Raw genomic sequence first — 20,765 nt, 5'->3', positions numbered from 1 at the left:
CATCTCGACACCACCTAAAATCTCTCCCACATATAATAAGTATTTAACGAAACTACTTTTATTCTGTCTAGGAGATTCTGCCACGCCTATGGTTCAAAGCAGTGTTAACCCCTGGGGGTTTGTACTATAACCACAAACACATCTACAGCAAATGAGACAGGAAGATGTCGCATTCAGAGGGGCACGTTAATTTCCATTTCTTTAGAATGGGTTTTTACACAGAGACCAAGTGCCGGGCTCTGCCACCACCGGAGCCTGACCTGCCTGCGGCCTTCGAAGCTTCCCGCTCACTCCAGGCCCACGGCGTCGGGACGCTGACCCGCGCTCCTGCGCCCCTCCCCTCGTCCCCTCCCCACGCTCCCCTGGACCCTCCCAGCGGGCCCTCCCCACTCTCCTCCCGGAGGACCCTCCCCCTGCCTCATGGACCCTCCTCACGGACTCTCTCCACTCTTCTCTCCCTCCTCGCCAGCCCGCAGACACTCGCGGTGGGGTCTCACAGCCATTGCAACCGTGGAAACGCGTGGATTTCGGCTGCTAACACGAGGCAGACTTCTGCCACGCTTGAGGATGCGCGCGTGACGGCAGCGGCAAAGCACGGGGCCGGTGCGGAGTGTGCGGGCCCCCACTCCCTGCCCCCGCCGACCTTGACCCCGGCCCGGCCCCCGCCCCCGCCCCGGTTCCCCGCTCTGCGCGGCTCCGTGCGTCGGCTCGGCGGCTCCAAGGCCGCCCTGCTCCGTACCGCGTTTTCCAGGCCGCCAGAAGCCGCGCCTGCGTCGGGCGCCGCGGCCGACGTGCGGGCGCACGGCCGGCGTGCCTCGCCATTGACCAGCCTCTGGTAGCCCCACTGCCGTGCACCGCCGCTATAGGCGGGTGCCGCCGTCAGTCACGGGCCCGGCGCCGGCCCGCGGCGCGCCGCGCGTGTCCCGCCCCTCGCCGCCGCTCGTCGCTCGCCGGCCGGCGGCCTCGCTCGGCCCTCAGCTCCGTGGCGGCGGCGGAAGGCGGCCCGGGCCCTCGCAGGCCCATGGCGGCGGCCGCGGCGCTCCCGGGCGCGGGCGGGCCTCCCGCGGGCGGCGGCGCCGGGGGCGGCGGGGGCGCGGGCGGCGGGTCCCCGCCGGGCGGCTGGGCCGTGGCGCGCCTCGAGGGCCGCGAGTTCGAGTACCTGATGAAGAAGCGCTCGGTGACCATCGGGCGCAACTCGTCGCAGGGCTCGGTGGACGTGAGCATGGGCCACTCGAGCTTCATCTCGCGGCGCCACCTCGAGATCTTCACGCCCCCGGGCGGCGGCGGCCATGGCGGGGCGGCCCCGGAGCCGTCGGCGCAGCCCGGGCCCGACGCGGGCGGCGACTTCTACCTGCGCTGCCTCGGCAAGAATGGCGTGTTCGTGGACGGCGTGTTCCAAAGGCGCGGGGCGCCGCCACTGCAGCTGCCGCGCGTGTGAGTGGGGCCCGGGCTGGGGGGGCGGGCGGACGGGGGTGCGGCCTGGCCGGCGGGACCGGAACCCAGACCCCGACCTCTACCCCGACCCGGACCACCGACTCGCGATCCACGACCCCCTACCCCCACCCACGACCAGGAGGACCCAGATTTGGGTCCTGACCACCCCCCGGGATCTGCTGCCCCCACCTACAGGACCCAGCCCCCGGCCAGCGATCCCCGCCTGGACCTAGCCACGAGTAGGACACAGACAGGACCCAGACTCGGAGCCCCATTCCGACCCCAAGCCCTTGTCCATCTTCCCAACCAGGACCTAGATCCCGACATCTGGGTTCGTTCTTCCTACGGCCAGAACCAGACCCAGATCCCATCATCCCGACCGGATCCCAGTCCATGACCCCAATGTCCCGACCTCATCCACCGTACCCACGACCGGAACACGGACTACAATTCCTGCCCGGGACCCCCATCCTCACTTATCCAAAGCTGGAGGCTCAGGCAGCTGTCCACGTGGGCTGAGGTTTTCTGGGGGTACTCTGTGTGTTCTGGGAGTTCGCATATAATTTTCGTAACTAGCATGTAGGTAGTATGGAATAGAAATGTAAAACTCTGGTTGGTGGAACTGCCCAAAACAAAAATCTGTGTCTTAACTGCCGTTGGGTTATCTGTTACTTTCTTTTTGTTCTACACGTTTTCAGTAGTGTATTATTTCAAGCGTGTGTTTTTTAAGCTGCAAGGACTTCTTTTTCTCATTGTGTTTTTTGTAGCCTAAAAATTGAAAGCTCTTGAAGCATGATGGATTTTTAAATCTGTGCTCTGAACCTTAAATTTTGGAAAACTAGATACTTTCAACATAACTTTAAAAAAAATCATTTATTTAGAAATTTTTCTAAGGTGTTATAGAGTATAATTAAGTGATCTTCTTGAGGAACTGTCAATCCTGCTACAAAGCAGTTCAGCTTGGTTCTATGGTTTTGTGAAGTTATCATTTAGTCTGCTTGAAAAACAAATTTGCTCTCTAGGAAATGCTAATTATTCCTCAGGGGCTTTCTCCATAAACTGGAATTTTTGACTGCTTTCAGTTGTTGGAGATGGTGATAAGAGCTCTTGCTTTTCTTTATTTCTTCACTTTTGTATGTGGGTGCTGTGTTACTGTTTAGCCTGGAAAGCTGCACCAGCTAGTTCCTTAAATCTTGATGGGAACGTTTCAAAGAATGTTATTTTTCAAGCCAGAACGTTGTTTGTGTGTATTTGTACTATAGATTGCATAAAATCGATAGTAGGGACCTGATGGCAGTTTTTTAATTTGATGGTTTGTTGTTTACAAATAACTTGGCATCACAGCAAAGGGCATTATATTTTTACTCTGAGGACTTTGAGGTTTTTAAAGAAAATTCTGTTATTACCATTCAGCCAAAACCATTTGCGTTGACATACCAAACATGGAAATAAATTGATTTTTATGCGAGGGAGCAGAATTCAGACTTTTGAGGAGTGGAGTGAGGCTTTCAGAGGAGATGAGTAAGAAGGGCGATGGGGGAACTTCCCTGGTAGTCCAGGGGTTAAGACTCCACGCTTCCAATGCAGGGGGTGCGGGTTTCATCCCGGGGAGCTAAGATCCCACATGCCACGTGGCAGGGCCCAAAAAAAGAAAACCAACAACAACAAAAAACAAAACAAAACAAAAAACGGTGATGGGTAGATGCGGGGTCTCTGGCCTTCATCTCCAGCTAGTGTACAGTGAAGAGTCCCTGGGCCACCAAGCCTACCACCAGCCCTAGACTTCTGGGCCTGGGAACCTCTGCCCATACTGACAGAGGGGAGTGGTTTTTTTCATGGAAGGGGTTTTGGCAGTTTTACAGTGTGAGATGAGTGGATAACTGTTAGGATTTTGCAGCACCTCCCTTTTTGTAAGGCATTGTTTCCAAGTTGGTGTAGGGTGATCATAGATACAGGTTATAGGAAAAAAACTGTGTAAAGACGATTGGTGCTAGCTAAATGCAGAGAAATTGTTTTAAAAATCTTTTTCTTGAAATTAATCTAAGTTTTATGTTCCAAGTTCTTTTTAACATTAAAAAAATTAAATTGTGAAAGTTTAAAAGCAAATGTAACTTAGAGTGATTACGCAGAGGTTGAAATTTTTTTTCTTTTTGGCCACGCCTAATGCATGCGGGATCTTAGTTCCCTGACCAGGGGTTATACCCATGCCTCCTGCAGTGGAAGTGCGGAGTTTTAACCACTGGACCACCAGGGAAGTCCCCAGAGGTTAATAGGTATTCTTACTGTTTGTTTCATACTTGCTTACTGAATTGAAAAATCACTGAGGAGTTTTAAAAATATGACAGCCTATGGTTGGTTTCTTATTTGAATAAAAATGACTTTATTCCTATTTTAAAATGAACTTAAATTTTGTAGTTAGTATTAAAAGTTTATATACAGAGAACTTGGAAGAGTATATAAACACTTTAGGCTTAAAGTATGGTTCACTATTTTATTAAAATACTAAAGTATTAATTTGGGAGGAATAGAGGAAAATGAGGAGTGTGATCCTGTATGTTGGTGTTGTGAGTATTTTAAATGGTTTGGGTAAGATCTGAGTACAAGCACCTTCTCCATGGTGGTTGGTAAGTTCCATGCCTAGTGAGGACCGGCGTGTGAGTGTGTATGTTGCGGGGGCGGGGGTTTGAGCTGAATATGTACAAGAGTGCCATAGTGTGTGATTTTCCAGAAAACAAGTGATTTCCAAAAATCCTTGGTTTTTGGCCAAGTATGCAGGGCTGTGTGTACAGAGATGCAACTTTTTCCTCCCCAGGAGCGTCTGACTTGTTGGAGGTTCAGGTGTTATTGGGACTCGGGGGGGGGGGGGGGAGGTGGTCTGTGGAGTGCTCTAGGTGGGGGAGCCCTGGGCCACCTGGGCCGGGCTCCTGAAGTGGGCAGGTAGAGTGACCTTGCAGGTGTGGCTGGGCCAGCATCCTGGCACTGGAGAGATAGAATTCAGGCTGGAAAGGACTTTGGGGACAGGTTTGTGGAGCATGATGTTTGCCTGGGCCTGCTCGGGGAGCATTTTCACAGTGGTCAACGAGAGAATGAAGAATGTTCTCTTTGAGGACAGGGTCCTTGTTTGTCTAAGGACCTGGTCTGGCGCCTGAGCGAGCAGTAAAGTGTTTCAGGAAGATCTGTTGGGCAGGAATGTCTGGTTTTGCTGCTGTTGCTCTTCTTGTGGCCATGGTAGCAAACTAAGCATAATTTATAAATAAAAATAAACAACTCTTTAACAGTTGTTTATACTTTGAAATGTCAAGTGAATTTGATGTATTTTTCGATCAGTAAGATCCTAAATATCTAATAGCCAAGCATAAATAGAACAAGTTGAATTTACTATTGCCCAAAGATATTTAACATGCAGAACTGCAGTTGTGTTTATTTAGAAAGTGACCCTGTTTCTATGCTGAATTAACTGCCTAAGGGTTGGTGATACAGCAAACCTCCTCTTTCTTATGTGGCATGTTTTAACTTGCAGATGAAGTTTGTTTATGTCACACTTGAAGACTTCCTCACTAAATCACAGGTAGTATCCTCTAAGGTGAGGACAGGAGAAAGCTGAGCAGTCAGTGGCTTCTGGAGCTTCACAGGTGAAGACTCCAAGAAGAGAACTGAAGGATCTCACAATGACTCGGTCCTGCTTAGATAAAAGGGATTGGGCAGAACCAAGTTTCCCAGAGAATACCAGTACCAGGAAGAAGGAAATAAGAAGGGGAGTGCCAAGAGAGGAGAGCCTCGGGAAAAGGACAGTGACCTGCAGTGTCACCCTCCATGGGAAGCCATGGGCTTGGTGATTAGGATGTTTTGGAGGATGAGGAAGGAGATGGGGTGTGGGACCCCCGGGTGAAGAGAGAGAGGAGGGAGTGGGGGTGTAAGATGTGTTTGTGAGGGGGTGTGTGTGGATATTCTAAGGAGGGCAGAGGCGATATTAGGGTTAGAAGGAGTAGAAACCATGTGGATCACCAGGGTGAAGTGGGTGGGGGAACCACTGAGAGATGTAGCTGAGGCCCAAAGAATGGACACAGATGAGGTGTGGAGGTTAGAGTTCCCAGTAGGAGATGATAAAATGAGGGTGTCTTCTTTTTTAAAAATTTTTATTGGGGTATAATTGATTTACAATGTTTTGTTAGTTGCAGTAAAGTGAACCTGTTACACAATTACATATATCCACTCTTTCTTAGATTCTTTTCCTAATATAGGCCATTACAGAGTATTGAGTAAGAGTTTCCTGTGCTATACAGTAGGTCCTTATTAGTTATCTATTTTATATATAGTAGTGTGTATGTGTCAATCCCAGTCTTCCAATTTATCCCTCCCCTACCCTTACGCACCCCCACCATAACCATAAGTTTATCTTCTACATCTGTAACTCTATTTAGGTTTTGTAGATAAGTTCATTTGTAGCCTTTTTTTAGATTCCCCATATAAGCAATATCATATGATATTTGTCTTTCTCTGTCTGACTTACTTCGCTCAGTATGAGAATCTCTAGGTCCATCCATGTTGCTGCAAATGGCATTATTTTGTTCTTCTTTTATGGCTGAGTAATATTCCATTGTATGTATGTACCACATCTTCTTTATCCATTCCTCTGTTGATGGACATTTAGGTTGCTTCCATGTCCTGGCTATTGTGAATAGTGCTGCAGTGAACACTGGGGTGCATGTATCTTTCACATTATGGTTTTCTCTGGGTATATGCCCAGGAGTGGGATTGCTAGCTCATATGGTAGCTCTATTTTCAGTTTTTTAAGGAACCTCCATACTGTTCTCCATAGTGGCTGTACCAGTTTGCATTACCACCAAAATGAGGGTGTCTTCTTCTTTTATTTATTTATTTAACGCTGTGTTGGGTCTTTGTTGCTGTGTGCGGACTTCCTCTAGTTTTGGAGAGCGGGGGCTACTCTTTGTTGTGGTGTGCGGGCTTCTCATTGTGGTGGCTTCTCTTGTGGAGCATGGGCTCTAGGTGCATGGGCTTCAGTAGTTGTGGCACATGGGCTCAGTAGTTGTGGTGCACGGGCTTAGTTGCATGGCATGTGGGATCTTCCCGGACCAGGGCTTGAACCTGTGTCCCCTACGTTGGCAGGCGGATTCTTAACCACTGCGCCACCAGGGAAGTCCCGAAGTTGTCTTCTGAGAAGACCTAAGCAGAGCCACTAGTGAGGTCTGGCATGTTATTTTGTTTCAGGGCTGCAGGGTTGGCTGAAACACCTTCATTTTATGACCTGAGACTGACCAGCTGTAGGCAGAGCTAAGATCTGGGGTCTAGGATGGCTGGAGTCCAGGACCCAGAAGTGGGTGACATGTAATGGCAGATCCATAGCAGAGGAGCGGAGGTGCTTTACACTTCGGAAAGTGCTCAGTTTATAAATTAATTGCTTTTAATGACCACTATGTATTTTTTAAAAAAGCTACAATATATATTCATTTGGCAAATTGAAATACTTTTTATTATCACTGATTTGTAGACATTGGGAACACAGTGCAGCTATTTTAGCATAATTGTTACTTTACTAAGTTAAAAATAACCCAATAACCAGCTTACTTGTCCTTTACCTAGTGTTTAGTAGGTCTTCTAGTGGTAAAGCTCAGTCTATTCATTTTAATGTTTACTTAAGGAATAGTTTAAGATGGTTAGATTTTAAATAATTTTAATTTCTAACGGAGTTTGAGAACAAGCCTACATGGTGGGACCTGTCACCTGTAGTGGTCATTTGTGTGCCAGCTAACTGTATCAGGAGAAGGCAAGGATGGGCTCTGGGGTCGGACAGACTGGAGTCAAATTCCAGCCCTGCCGCTTAACCTGAGTTTTAGTTCTCTTACTTTTAACAGGGATAATAACTGACATTGTGTGGCATGGTTAGCACCATGCCTGTGCCCTTGCCCTTGCTAGACATCAGGGGCTGCTTGTATTTTATCTATCACAGTGTCCTGGTGTGGAGGGGCCTATGGAGATCTAACGTGACAGAAAATATGACATGGGGGTGAAAATGTCCTCAAGGGGTCAGCACTCTCCAACTTGCTCATAGCTCCACACACATGCACACGTGTGTGCAGTAAATTGATCAAGAGCCTCTGGGAACAGTGAGCAAAGTTTGAAATTTCTTCAGCCGGGAAAAGTTGTCTTTTCCCTGCCAGGACCTGAGGATAAAGCCAGGCCATGGGAAGAGGATGGTGTCGTCCAGCATGCCAGGCCACGAGAGGTCTGTCTGGGGGTGCCCTCTCTCCCAGAGCCTCTGTTCTGGTTCTCCTCCACTCCAGTATGTCGGCTTCACCACAAACCTTCCCAGTTTCAGGGGGAAAGGAAAAGTGCCTCTGCCTTGGGGGCAAAGTCAGGAAAAGGAACTGGTTAAAAGTCATGTCCTGTTTGCCGTCTGATTTGAAGGATTCTTGTTCATTAATGCCATTGGCCAAACTCATTTTGTAAATGAAGGATGGCTTCTCTGTCCAGTCGAAGAACTTTGCAATTTACAGTATACTGTTTTTCTTTTTAAAATTGCCTTTTTATTGAAGTGTAATGAACCGCATACACTTTTTTTTTTTTTTTTTTTTTTTGCGGTACGCGGGCCTCTCACTGCTGTGGCCTTTCCCACTGCGGAGCACAGGCTCCGGATGTGCAGGCTCAGCGGCCATGGCTCACGGGCCCAGCTGCTCCGCGGCATGTGGGATCCTCCCGGACCGGGGCACGAACCCGTGTCCCCCGCATCGGCAGGCGGACTCTCAACCACTGAGCCACCAGGGAAGCCCCCGCATACACTGTTTTTAAGAAATTATTTCTCATTTATTTATTTTGTTGCGCCAGGTGTTAGTTGTGGCAGGTGGGCTCCTTAGTTGCGGCTTGCTGGCTCCTTAGTTGTGGCAGGCAGGCTCCTTAGTTGCAGCATGCAAACTCTTAGTTGTGGCATGTATGTGGGATCTAGTTCCCTGACCAAGGGTCGAACCCGGGCCCCCTGCATTGGGAGAGCGGAGTCTTAATCCACTGCACCACTAGGGAAGTCCCACAAACCACATTTACTTTTTAAAATTTTTTTATTAATTTATGTATGTACGTTTGTATGTATGTATGTTTGTCGGCGTTGGGTCTTCGTTGCGGTGCGCGAGCTTCTCATTGCAGTGGCTTCTCTTGTTGCGGGGCATGGGCTCGAGGCGCGCGGGCTTCAGTAGTTGCAACACGTGGGCGCTAGAGCACAGGCTCAGTAGTTGTGGCACGTGGGCTTAGTTGCTCCGTGGCATGTGGGATCTTCCCGGACCAGGACTTGAACCCATGTCCCCTGCATTGGCAGGTGGATTCTTAACCACTGTGCCACCAGGGAAGTTCCCCCATATACTTTTGAAACTTGGGCCATGGTCTTTTTCTTAGAGGCAGTGAGGACCTGAAGCTGGGCTCCTCTGCAGGCCTCGAATGTCAGCCGTGTGCTTTTCAGACATTCAAAGTGCTGTGGACCCCCTACGGAGGGATAGGTCATGGAGCCCATTCTTGGGACTAGCCTGTCAGCAACACTTTCCGCTGTCAAGCTGGGTGAGGCAAAGCGTTCCCTCCTCATCACCTTGTGCTGGAACTTGTCTTCTTGTTTGACTTTCTCCCCTGCTGGTCCTCCAAGGTGGGGACCAGGTCCTACACGTTTTTGTACCCCCTGGTAATGGCACAGATCCATCATCACTTGGTATATAATATACATGTGCAGGGACTTCCCTGCAGTCCAGTGGTTTAAGACTTCACCTTCTAATGAGGGGGTGCAGGTTCAATCCTTGGTCAGGGAGCTAAGATCCCACATGCCTCACGGCCAAAAAACCAAAACATAAAACAGACGCAATATTGTAACATTCAATACAGACTTTAAAAATGGTCCACGTCAAAAAAAAATCTTTAAAAAAATTAACATACATGTGCCTGTTGGCTGCTGATTTAGGACATTACTGTTACTTGAATATTCTCAAATGTTGATCATTTAGTGTCATGATTCTAGTCAGGTGTGGCTCCCCCATTTATGGTACCCTGTTCATCAGCAGGTCTCATCTAGATACACAGTTGCAGAAGCACAGCATAGCTTCATGCATAATTGGTGGAAATATTCCACAAGACGAGGCAACAGCCTCAGTAACAGTAGCAAGTTTTTCCACTGTGAAAATTCAACGATTCTTGCTTTGCTGAGGAGAAAGGTTTTTTTGTGTTTTAAATGAAGAAAAGAGGATTTCTAAAATAAGGAAGCTTTTAGCCAAAGCAATTAGCATTTTGGATAGTATTCTTATCTGTTTAACATTTTTGTGTAGCTCATGTTTTCTTTTATGTCTGGGTTTTGGAGAGTTTACAATATCTTAACGATAATACAGTAAGTCAGCTCCCACACTTCTGGTCCTAGTTTTTTTTTTTAAAATAAATTTATTTTTGGCTGCGTTGGGTCTTCGTTGCTGTGCGCAAGCTTTCTCTCGTTGCGGCGAGCGGATGCTACTCTTGGTTGCAGTGCGCGGGCTTCTCGTTACAGTGGCTTCTCTTGTTGTGGAGCACCAACTCTAGGCGTGTGGGCTCAGTAGTTGTGGCACACGGGCTCAGTAGTTGTGCCTCACGGGCCCTAGAGCACAGGCTCAGTAGTTGTGGTGCATGGGCTTAGTTGTTCCGCAGCATGTGGGATCTTCCCGCAGCAGGGCTCGAAGACCGTGTCCCCTGCATTGGCAGGTGGATTCTTTTTTTTTTTTTGCGATACGCGGGCCTCTCCTCACTGTCGTGGCCTCTCCCGCTGTGGAGCACAGGCTCCAGACGCGCAGGCTCAGCGGCCGTGGCCCACGGGCCCAGCCGCTCCGCGGCATGTGAGATCCTCCCAGACTGGGGCATGAACCCGCATCCCCAGCATCAGCAGGCTGACTCTCAACAACTGCGCCACCAGGGAAGCCCGGCAGGCGGATTCTTAACCACTATGCCACCAGGGAAATCCCTGGTCTTAGCTTATAATGAGGATTTTTTGAATTTGCTAATGAAACACAGTACACCAGGGCACGTTGAAGGGGGCACACGTTGCCATTTCTTTGATTTGAAGCAGCTTGAGCACCATGACAAAGTGTTACTGCCATCATCCCTGGAAGTGGCTGCAGGGAGATTAGAAAGCATCTCGTAGGAAGCTGCCTTTCCTAGCATGCCTCAGTTTCTGGAGTATATGTTTGGTGCCCTGCTGAGAAGTCCATAGGGATTTTAGACATTATTTGGCTTTTGCTGCCGTTTGTCATTTGCAGAGTGCTTCTGTATCTTACCCAGTGAAAGGTATCAGAGTACAACAGTGGTTCTCATTGGGGTACCCTTCCCTTCCCCAGAATATTCGGCAACCTCTGGAGACATGTTAGGTTGGTACGATTGGGAGGGGGTGCAACTGGCCTCTAGTGGGCTGGGGCCAGGGATGCTGCCAAAATAGTGCGATACCCAGGACAGCCCCCCCACAGCAGGATGATCCTGCCCCAAGCATCAGTGGTAGGACTGTGGAGACCCCTGGAGCACAGTGATCTTAGCAGTCACTAACAGTGGGATGTTATTCTTAACCCCATAGATGGTGAATTTTAATAACTTACAAATGGTACCTATTTAAAACCTTTAAAGTACCAAAGCGTTTGTTTCTAATTCAGTGGCAGGTGCCTTTCTGAAACGAAGCCTGAGGTGGAGTGGCCTGGCATAGAATCTTTCTCTTTGCAGCTTTGGAAGGACGCTCACAGGAAGCAATCCTAAATCTTAACCTGGGTTGTAGGAAGATTGGCCTTAGCACTTTGGGGAGTAGCCTGATGTTCTCCCCCGTGGAATATGTGCGCTCAGGCATATCCAGTGGCTTTAGTTAGGTTGGTCAAATTACTTTACAAGCATTTACGGTTAATGAGAAAAACATTGAGTTGTCTTAGTGGAGTTGTTCCAGTTTTCTGTGGTCTTGGTTCTCCTGGAAAACGAACTGATGGTGTGAGGGAGTGTGAATTAGTGTCACTACAACCACACTGTGAAAGACTGCTGTCAGATGCCATTTACTCATAGTATTTAGTCACCAGTAATCGGCAGTATGGAACTCATCTTTTGACTCTTGAACAGATGGGATACAGAAAACCCTAAACAAGTAGATTGGAGACTGTTGTGTTTTGCTGGTCTTTTTCAGACCATAATAGCATTTTGAGTGCATAAGTGATGTATTAAAAATACTATGTTTTTGCCACTTATAAACTTTTGGAGGATGTTAGGTTTATGAGCATCAGTTTTACAGCTGTTTGAGCTGGGTGGAGGAAGATGTGGTTTAAATGTAAACTGTCCATTCTGCTTCCTCCTTGAGTCTTGTGTTCCCATTTTGCCTAGTCTCCTTCTGGACTTGCCCACATGTGTTTTAAACACTGCTCATATCCTGTACCTTGGCACTCAAGTGTTCTGTGGGCTGGGCTCATTCATCCTCAGGTTGTACACTTACTGGGACTGTGGCCTGTGACCTTGAGTAGTGTCAGGAACCTGATAAGGACTCAAGTGTCTGTTGGTGAATTTGTTTGTAGGCTGCAAGGTTTGTGTTTGATAGATATTGCACCAAAGGAAACAGTTTAGAACAGTTATAAATAAAATTAAATTCACTCTTTGATTCTACAATTCCCTGCACTTGTCTTCTTGTTTATATTGATGGTGGACCATCCTAAGTGGGCTTTTTGGTTTTGTATATATGTTTTTTAAAGTTAAAGTTGATTGATACATGGAGGGGGTCAGGGGAAGCCTGGATACACGTGTACAGAATTTCCTGTAGTTGAATAAAAATGTCCTTGATGATGTGCATTGATCATATAACGGTTGTCATGCTGCAGGGTAACTTCTGTAGACCTGTTCCAGGAGCAAGTCAGACCATGCAGTTTTCTTTTCTTCAGTGTTGCTCCATGCTAGACAAGGTAGATCTAGTCTTGCCTACGTCCCTGCAAATATGTCTTCACTTCTCCCACAGAGCAGGTGCACAGATCCTGGCTCCTATGGCCTCATGCCTTAGGCTGGAGGAGGGCCAGGCTCCTAGTGGTTCTTCTGGCTTAGGACTTTTGCAGAGGTCTGGGGAGATCCTTCTGGGATTGCCCAGTCCAGAGCATGTCCTTGTCCTAATGAGGTGGTCCAACTCTAACCCCAACTCCTGCCCCACCTCTGAAAGTTATACTTTATTTTCCATTGATCTTTTATTTTGTTCTCTCTTAAAAGTTGTCTTTCAGAGTGTTCATTTTCTCATTGATGCAAATTTATCTGTTAGTCACAGTTTTGAAAACTATCTAGTTCTTTATAACATCTGTGGGTTCCTAGTAACCAGGCATTCAATGTTTAGGGTTTCTTTTCCTGTGTATCTCTAATGGGAAGAGCTTTACTTTTATAAATAAATTTTTAAAATATTTATTTATTTATTTCTTGGTCTCAGTTGCGGCACGCAGGATCTTTGTTGCCAGGTGCGAGATCTTTGTTGCGGTATGCAGGGTCTTTTAGTTGCGGGCACACAGGATCTTTTAGTTGCGGCATGCAGGATCTAGTTCCCTGACCAGGGATGGAATCTGGGCCCCCTGCATTGGTAGAGCAGAGTCTTAACCGCTGGACCACCAGGGAAGTCCGTATAAATAATTTTTAAAGTGATTTTAGTATTTTGGGAACGACGATTATTTGACCGCTTTTATTTGTGACTGGCTTGTATACTTATGCCATTATTTGTTAAAGTAGTGCGCCAAGCCTTGGTTATAGTTGTTGGAGGACACCTCATGCTGTTGGAACAGCATCCTGGCTTGGCTGCAGATTAACTTTGGGCATCTGACTAAGCCTCTGTGAGTCATTGCATTGTCTGTAGGTTGAGGTGGACCTCAACTGAGAAGGCTGGTTGAGCATCCCTCACCTCCTGGTGTCCAGTAACCCTAGGTAGCTCTGAATCAGCCTAGGTCTCCTTTCTGTTCTTTGGAGGGCAGCTTTCCGGGGGCTTCACTTAAGAATCACATCCCAGAGGTTGCTTGTTATTCCCCTCTCTGTGTTATTCTCCACAAACCTCTCCACGTAGGAAGGGTTGAGGGTGGGCTCAGAATGACTAAGGCAGGCACTGTATGCTCATCAGGCTACTGAAACACTGTCATAATGTCACTTTGGCCAAGGGAAGGCAAGAGCCCCTCCCCCTGTGGCTTAGCTATTTAATCTCTTAACCTCAGGGTCCTCTTCTGTAAATATGGATATTACTGAATCGACTTCATGGGGTTGTCGTATGGATTGCCTTTGCCTGACGCAGGAGAGTTGATGAATGAATATTAATATTTGTTCTTTAAAGAAAACATCTTAAATTTCTTGTCTCAAGTATTTTGATTGGAGAGTTTAATCCATTTACATTTAAACTAATTACCGATAAGGAAGGACTCTGCTATTTTGCTATTTGTTTTCTTTTCAATGTCTTAGAGTTTTTTGGTTCCTCATTTCCTCCCTAACTGCCTTCTTTTATGTTCAGTTGATTTTTTTGTAGTCAACTGTTCTATCTTCTCATTTCCTTTTGAGTGTATTTTTAAGATATTTTCTTTATGGTTACCACGTGGGTTACATTTAATATCCTAAATTTAAAACAGTCTATTTTGAATTGATATCAACTTCAAAAACAAAAACTCTGCTCCTATACAGTTCCTCTTTCTCCCTTTTATGTTTTGTCACAAATTACATCTTCATACATATGTGCCAAATAACATAGATTTTTTTTGTTTTTTGGTTTTTTTTGCGTTTTGCATTTTGCAGGATCTTAGTTCCCTGACCGGGCACTGAACCCGGGGCCACAGCAGTGAAAGTGCCGAGTCCTAACCTGGACTGCCAGGGAACTCTCAGATTTATAATTATTTTTATGCATTTGTTTTTCTGTTTTTTTTTTTTTTTTGCAGTATGCAGGCCTCTCACTGTTGTGGCCTCGCCCGTTGCAGAGCACAGGCTCCGGAAGCGCAGACCCAGCGGCCATGGCTCATGGGCCCAGCCACTCCACAGCATGTGGGATCCTCCTGGACCGGGGCACGAACCCGCGTTCCCTGCATTAGCAGGTGGACTTCCAACCACTGCGCCACCAGGGAAGCCCCGTTTGTTTTTTGAATCCTGTAGGAAAGTGGAGTTACAAACCATAGTCACAATACTAATTTTTATGTTTTCTTATGTGTTTATTTTCACTGGAAATCTCTTTTTCTTCGTATGACTTTGAGTCATTGTTTACTGGTCTTTCATTTCAACCTGAAGGACACCCTCTAACCTTTCTTGTAGGGCAGGTCTAGTGTTAACAAACTCCCTCAACTTCTGTTTATTGAGGAATGTCTTAATTTCTTCCTTGTTTTTGAAGGACAATTTTGCTGGATATAATTCTTGGTAGGTCAACAGTTTTTTTTGTTGTTTGTTTTGTTTTTAAGTGTCATCCCACTGTCTTCTGGCCTCTGTGGTCTCTGATAAGAAATCAGCTGTTAACCTTATTGAGAGTGCTTGTATATAACATGTTACTTCTCTCTTGCTACTTTCAAGATTCTTTCTTTGTCTTTTGATGGTTTAATTATAATGTTTCAGTGTGGGACCTCTGTGTTTATCTTACTTGGACTTTGTTGAGTGTTTTGGATTTGTAGGTTCATGCCTTTTCATCAAATTTGGGACATTTTCTGCCATGATTTTTTTTCAAATATTCTTTCTGTCTTTTTCCCTCTTCTTTTGGGACTCCCAAAATGTGTATGTTGGTCTGCTCGTTGATGTCCCATGAGTCTTTTGGGCTGTGTTCAGTCTTTTTTCTTTCTGCTCCTCAAACTTGATCATTTCAGTGGTCCTATCTTTTAAGTTTGCTGATTCATTCTTCTGCCTGCTCAAATATACTGTTGGACCCCTGTAGTGAATTTTTTCAGTTACTATACTTTTCAGCTCCAGGCTTTGTTGGGTTCCTTCTTATACTTTGTATTCTTTCTTGATATTCCATTTTTGTCAATACGTCACTTTCCTGATTTCCTTTAGTTCTTTGTGTTTTCCTTTAGTTCTTTGAGCAGCATACTTAACACAGTTGTTTTAAAGTCTTTATCTAGCAAGTCCTATCTCTCACCTTCTTCAGAGATGATTTCTGTTAATTAATTTTGTTCCTTTGAGTCATACTTTCCTGTTTCTTTGTGTGCCTTGTAATTTCTTTGTTGTTGAAAACCGGACATTTGACTATTGTAATAGTTCTGAAAATCAGATTTTCCTCCTTCCCTAGGGATTGCTGTTTTTCATTTGTTGAAGGCTACAGGACTCCTTTTTGCCTAGTGATTTTCTCAGACTGCTATTGCAAAGACTGTATTCATTGACAAAGTGATCCCTGAAGTCCTGTTTCATGGCTTGTGTTCAGTTGGTGGGGGTTTTTGTTGTTGTTGTTTGGTTTTTCTTTTTTGGCTGTGGCATGTGGGATTCTAGATCCCTGACCAGGGATCAAACCCATGACCCCTTGAGTGGAAGCATGGAGTCTTAACCACTGGACTGCCAGGGAAGTCCCTCAGCTGGTGTCTTGACAGAGATTTCCTTGAGCACCAGGAGCTCTCCCATCTCCCAGTCTTTGAAAGTTGTCTCTGTGCCTGGGCCCTCCTTCAACTTTTGGTCAGGTTTGCACTGTGCTTGGGGATCAGCCCAAGGTGAAAGCCCAGGGTCTTCTCAGGTCTTACATGAGCATGCATCTTGCGCTGGGTATCTGTGTGGCTTTCTGAATTTCCCAGCATGCACTGTTACTCCTCCCACCCCATCTGTTTGTGTTTAATCAGACAATATGCAAAGTATTTAATACAATTCTGAGTCCCCCTCTACCCGCTGCACTGTTACTTTTGAATGTCCTAATTTCCCAGGAAAACTCTCCCCAGCTTTTGCCTTAGGCAGTGTATTGTGTATTTGGACTGTAATCTTTTGCCTTCTGCTCTGGGGCAGATTTGATGTGCAGTGTTTTCAAGCTTTTTCAGCCTGAGTTCTGAGGTAGGCAAAACACAGAGGTGCCTGTGTCAGTCCTTCAGGTAGCCCTCAGATGGGTTGGAACAGACATATACAATAAATTGTCCCAAGATATGCTCTGCTCCCTAGAACCAGGGAAAACAGTCCCACATTGGCAACCCAGGCTGCTTCACTTTAAGACCATTTATGCTTTAAGACCAAGTCTGCTGCTGCCCTGCAGAGGGGATGGACAGGGGTAGCAAATTCTAAAACTTTCCTACCTTCCAGTACCTCTTTCTCAATTCAGCACTTAGTGGTTACAGATTTCTGACTGCTTTGCAGGGTTTTCCACAAATTGGTTCTGACAGTTTCTGCTTGTTTTTCTGTGTGTGTGTGTTGTGGGAGAAGAGAGCTTGGAGCTTCCTACTGAGCCATTTTGCTGATGTCACCCTGATTGATGAGTTCTTGCCAGTGAAATTTTTAATTCTTTTAATTCTCATTTTTCACTGAGTATGAAATAGTCCAGTTGTTTTCCTTCGATTTAGAGATATGACAATATTTGAATAAAATCAAACTTACTGTCTCATTTTTTAAAAAGTGAAATAGAGTGCGACAAAATTTCTAAATTACCTTGAGTGCAAAATGACATGAAAGTCACACTCTCATTCACTTCCAATAAGTATGTCTTGGCTATTCTTAGTAATTTGTTAGGGTCTATACTCTGAATCAGAAGTTATGAAATTTCTTCAGGAGTCTTAACACTGTGTGAAGTTGATTCATTTTCTTTAAAATCCCTTAGAAAAAAGTTAAGATCATAATAGTGATTTTGTTAAATGTTTCTTAGTACCTGAAGGATGTTTTGCATAAAGTAAGAAATAATTTTGCATTTAAGTTATTACAGATGTTTTCAAATGTTGCCATGTGTAGGCCAGTGGGAAAGGGTGAAGTTCTTACATATAGATGGTACCGAGGATGGAATGGAGGCTGTGGGGCACCAACCTGCAGCTTCTGCTCTCATTTGCTCTGTGAGTTCTGTTGAGTTGATTCCTATTCCTATTCCAGTTGAGAGTTGAGGCTTGGAGGTATTAACCCAAAGTTGCATAGCTTGGAAATGGCAGAGCTGAGATTCGAACCCACATGCAGTTTTCTTGCCAGTGTTTTAAAGCCCTAAGCTTTACTCAAGGCCAAGAAAAAGCCATTGGTTGGAAGATGGGGAACTCTACCAGTCAATTTAAAATTGGCTTTTTTTTTAATCCAATAAGATGTTTATTCAATTTATTTATTTTTGCTCTTTTTTTTTTAAAAAAAAATTGAACTATAGCTGGTTTACAGTGCTGTTAGTTTCTGATGTATAGCAAAGTGATTCAGATATGTGTGTGTGTGTGTGTGTGTGTGTGTGTGTGTACTTTTTCAGATTCTTTTCCATTATAGGGTATCATAAGATACTGAATCTAGGGGGCTTCCCTGGTGGCGCAGTGGTTGAGAGTCCGCCTGCCAATGCAGGGGACACGGGTTCGTGCCCCGGTCCAGGAAGATCCCACATGCCGTGGAGCGGCTAGGCCCGTGAGCCATGGCCGCTGAGCCTGCGTGTCCAGAGCCTGTGCTCTGCAACGGGAGAGGCCACAACAGTGAGAGGCCCGCGTACCGCAAAAAAAAAAAAAAAAAAAAAAAAAGATACTGAATCTAGTTCCCTGTGCCATGCAGTTGGACCTTGTTATTCATATATAGTAGTGTGTATCTGTTAATCCCAAGCTCCTAACTTATCCCTCCCCAACCCTTTTCCCCTTTGGTAACCATAAGTTTGTTCTTTTTTTTTTCATAAGTTTGTTCGTTATGTCTGTGAGTCTGTGTTTTGTGAATAAGTTCATTTGCATAATTTTTTAGATTCCACATATAAGTGTTATGATATTTGTCTTTCTGTGACTTACTTCACTTAGTATGGTAATATCTATGTCCATTCATGTTGCTGTAAATGGCCAGATTTCATTCTTTTTTATGGCTGAGTAATATTCCATTGTATACATGTCACATCTTCTTTATCCGTTCATCTGTCAGTGGTTGCTTCCATGTCTTGGCTGCAGTGAACATTAGGCTGCATGTATCTTTTTGAATTAGAGTTTTCTCCAGATATATGCCCCATAGGATCCAGAGTGGGATTGCCAAATAACATGGTAACTCTATTTTCAGTTTTTTAAGGAACCTCCCATACTCTTCTCCATAGTGGCTGCACCGATATACATTCCCACCAGCAGTGTAGGAGGGTTCCCTTTTCTCCACATCCTCTCCAGCATTTATCATTTGTAGACTTTTTTTTTTTTAATGTATTTTTTGGCTGCGTTGGGTCTTCGTGGCTGTGCATGGGCTTTCTCTAGTTGTGGCAAGCGGGGGTTACTCTTTGTTGTGGTGTGTGGGCTTCTCATTGCAGTGGCTTCTCTTTGTTGCAGAGCACAGGCTCTAGGCACGCGGGTTGCAGTAGTTGTGGCACAGGGGCTTAGATGCTCTGCGGCATGTGGGATCTTCCTGGACCAGGGCTCGAACCTGTGTCCCCTGCATTGGCAGGCAGATTCTTAACCACTGCGCCACCAGAGAAGTCCATTTGTAGACTTTTTGATGATGGCCATTCTGACTGGTGTGAGGTGATACCTCATTGTAGTTTTGATTTTCATTTCTCTAAATAAGCTTTTTAATAGCACTGATTTCTCTAATCTATTTTTTGCATTTAGATATGTAAATTACTCATGGCCAGGAAAATACTATATAGTCACTGAAGTGTGTTTATTCACATAGAAAGGAAGTCTCGTGTTCAGCAGGAAAAGTTAAAGAACAAGTGTGTGGTGTAATTCCATCGTGCATGTGTATGTGTGTGGCATACTTGATGCATATCTGCATTTAAAACAGCATTAAGATGGTAAGAATGCTTATCTTCAAATGGGCATAACATTGAGAGGCCACAACAGTGAGAGGCCCGCGAACCGCCAAAAAAAAAAAAAAAAAGGGCATCATGGGTTGACATTGCTGTTTTCCTTTTTTAAAAAATTACTGTAATGAGCATATGTTTCTGTTTAATATGAAACTGTTGCATCTAAAAGTTGACTATTCTGATTTAGATTAATGTGTTCTTTAGGCATATTAGTTATTCATATTCTGCAGGAAGTGAATTGCACTCCCTGTGGCTTCTAGACCTGCCTTGTGACTGTGAAGTGGCCTGTGTATGTCATATAATAGGCTGAAGAGCTGCGATGATATAGGTGAATATTTGCTTATTTTGTAATACTCTTTTGACATGGAAGAACATTTAGTCTCGCTTTGAAATGCTATGTGTGTCTTGTTCCTAGAATAGGCTGTGTCCACAGATTGTGGCATCTGTGCCCATCAGTAGATGATGTCACTGCTTGTCAGCTCTTACGAATGAGTATTTTAAAAATAATCTCCAATTCTCAGCGATGTGAGGATTGCCCTCATGCTCTGAAGGAGGAGTAGGAAGTAACGTGAAGTCAGTTATTGGCATAAATGTTACATGGCCCCCACGTGTTGAAATTTCTATGTTCTGTTTGCATTGCCTTCACAGGGCAGTCTGATGGGAATTTTATTCTTTAGATATAACTTTCTGATTGCTAGCAAGGAAAATCCGATTCATCAAAAATAAATTGTTTATTTGTTGGGCTTGTGTTAAAGTTTTTATCTGTGGACATAGGCAAAGAAAGCTTTCTTTTTCTTTTCATTTTTGAAAGGAAAGAGGGATTACTTTTCCTGATTTTGCCCCAGACCATCCTGTCTGTTGTTGGCATCTGTACTTTGGACAGTTCAAGTTCACTCTTCTCCTTCCATGTAGTAACTGTGCCTTTTTTAGGTGTCTGGGTACCTGTCCTTTCTCTGGTTGGGGTGGGCCCAGGGGGCTTCAGATGGGGAGCAAAGCGGGGCAGGGCCTCAGGGCACCTCCAATTTAGAGAGGTCAGTACTTTTTATTTTTTTAAACACTGATACTCAAGCCTCGCCCCTAGAAACTCTGATTTAGTTAGCCTGGACTGGAGCTTGAGCATGGGCAGTTTTATTAATTAATCAATCAATCAGTTAATTAATTTTTGGCTGCTTTGGGTCTTCATTGCTGCGCGCGGGCTTTCTCTAGTTGCGGCGAGTGGGGACTACTCCTCATTGGTGGTGCGCGGGCCTCTCACCACTGTGGCTTCTCCCGTTGCAGAGCACGGACTCCAGGCACACGGGCCTCAGCAGCTGTGGCTCGTGGGCTCCAGAGCACAGGCTCAGTAGTTGTGGCGCAGCCACTCCACAGCATGTGGGATACTCCCGGACCAGGGATGGAACCCGTGTCCCCTGCATTGGCAGGCACATTCCCAACCACTGTGCCACCAGGGAAGTCCCCAGTACTTTAAACTATAGTAAAT

At 45.6% G+C, this 20,765-nt stretch overlaps 1 protein-coding gene across 2 annotated transcripts in view; it reads left to right on the top strand.

Annotated features, from left to right (window-relative positions):
• The first annotated feature begins 962 nt into the window (after positions 1-962).
• The window catches only part of FOXK2 (forkhead box K2), a 71,125-nt gene continuing 51,322 nt past the window's right edge, over positions 963-20,765 (top strand). For both annotated transcript variants that reach the window (XM_032616987.1, XM_032616986.1), the window contains exon 1: positions 963-1,434. In XM_032616987.1, coding sequence (XP_032472878.1) covers positions 1,022-1,434 — 413 coding nt within the window. In that variant the 5' untranslated portion in view covers positions 963-1,021. The remainder of the gene's footprint in view (positions 1,435-20,765) is intronic.

The sequence above is a fragment of the Phocoena sinus genome, chromosome 20, assembly GCF_008692025.1.
Source record: "Phocoena sinus isolate mPhoSin1 chromosome 20, mPhoSin1.pri, whole genome shotgun sequence".
Taxonomy (NCBI): Eukaryota; Metazoa; Chordata; class Mammalia; order Artiodactyla; family Phocoenidae; genus Phocoena; species Phocoena sinus.
Note: the sequence above shows the minus strand (reverse complement) of the source record. Positions and strands in the feature narration are given on the sequence as shown.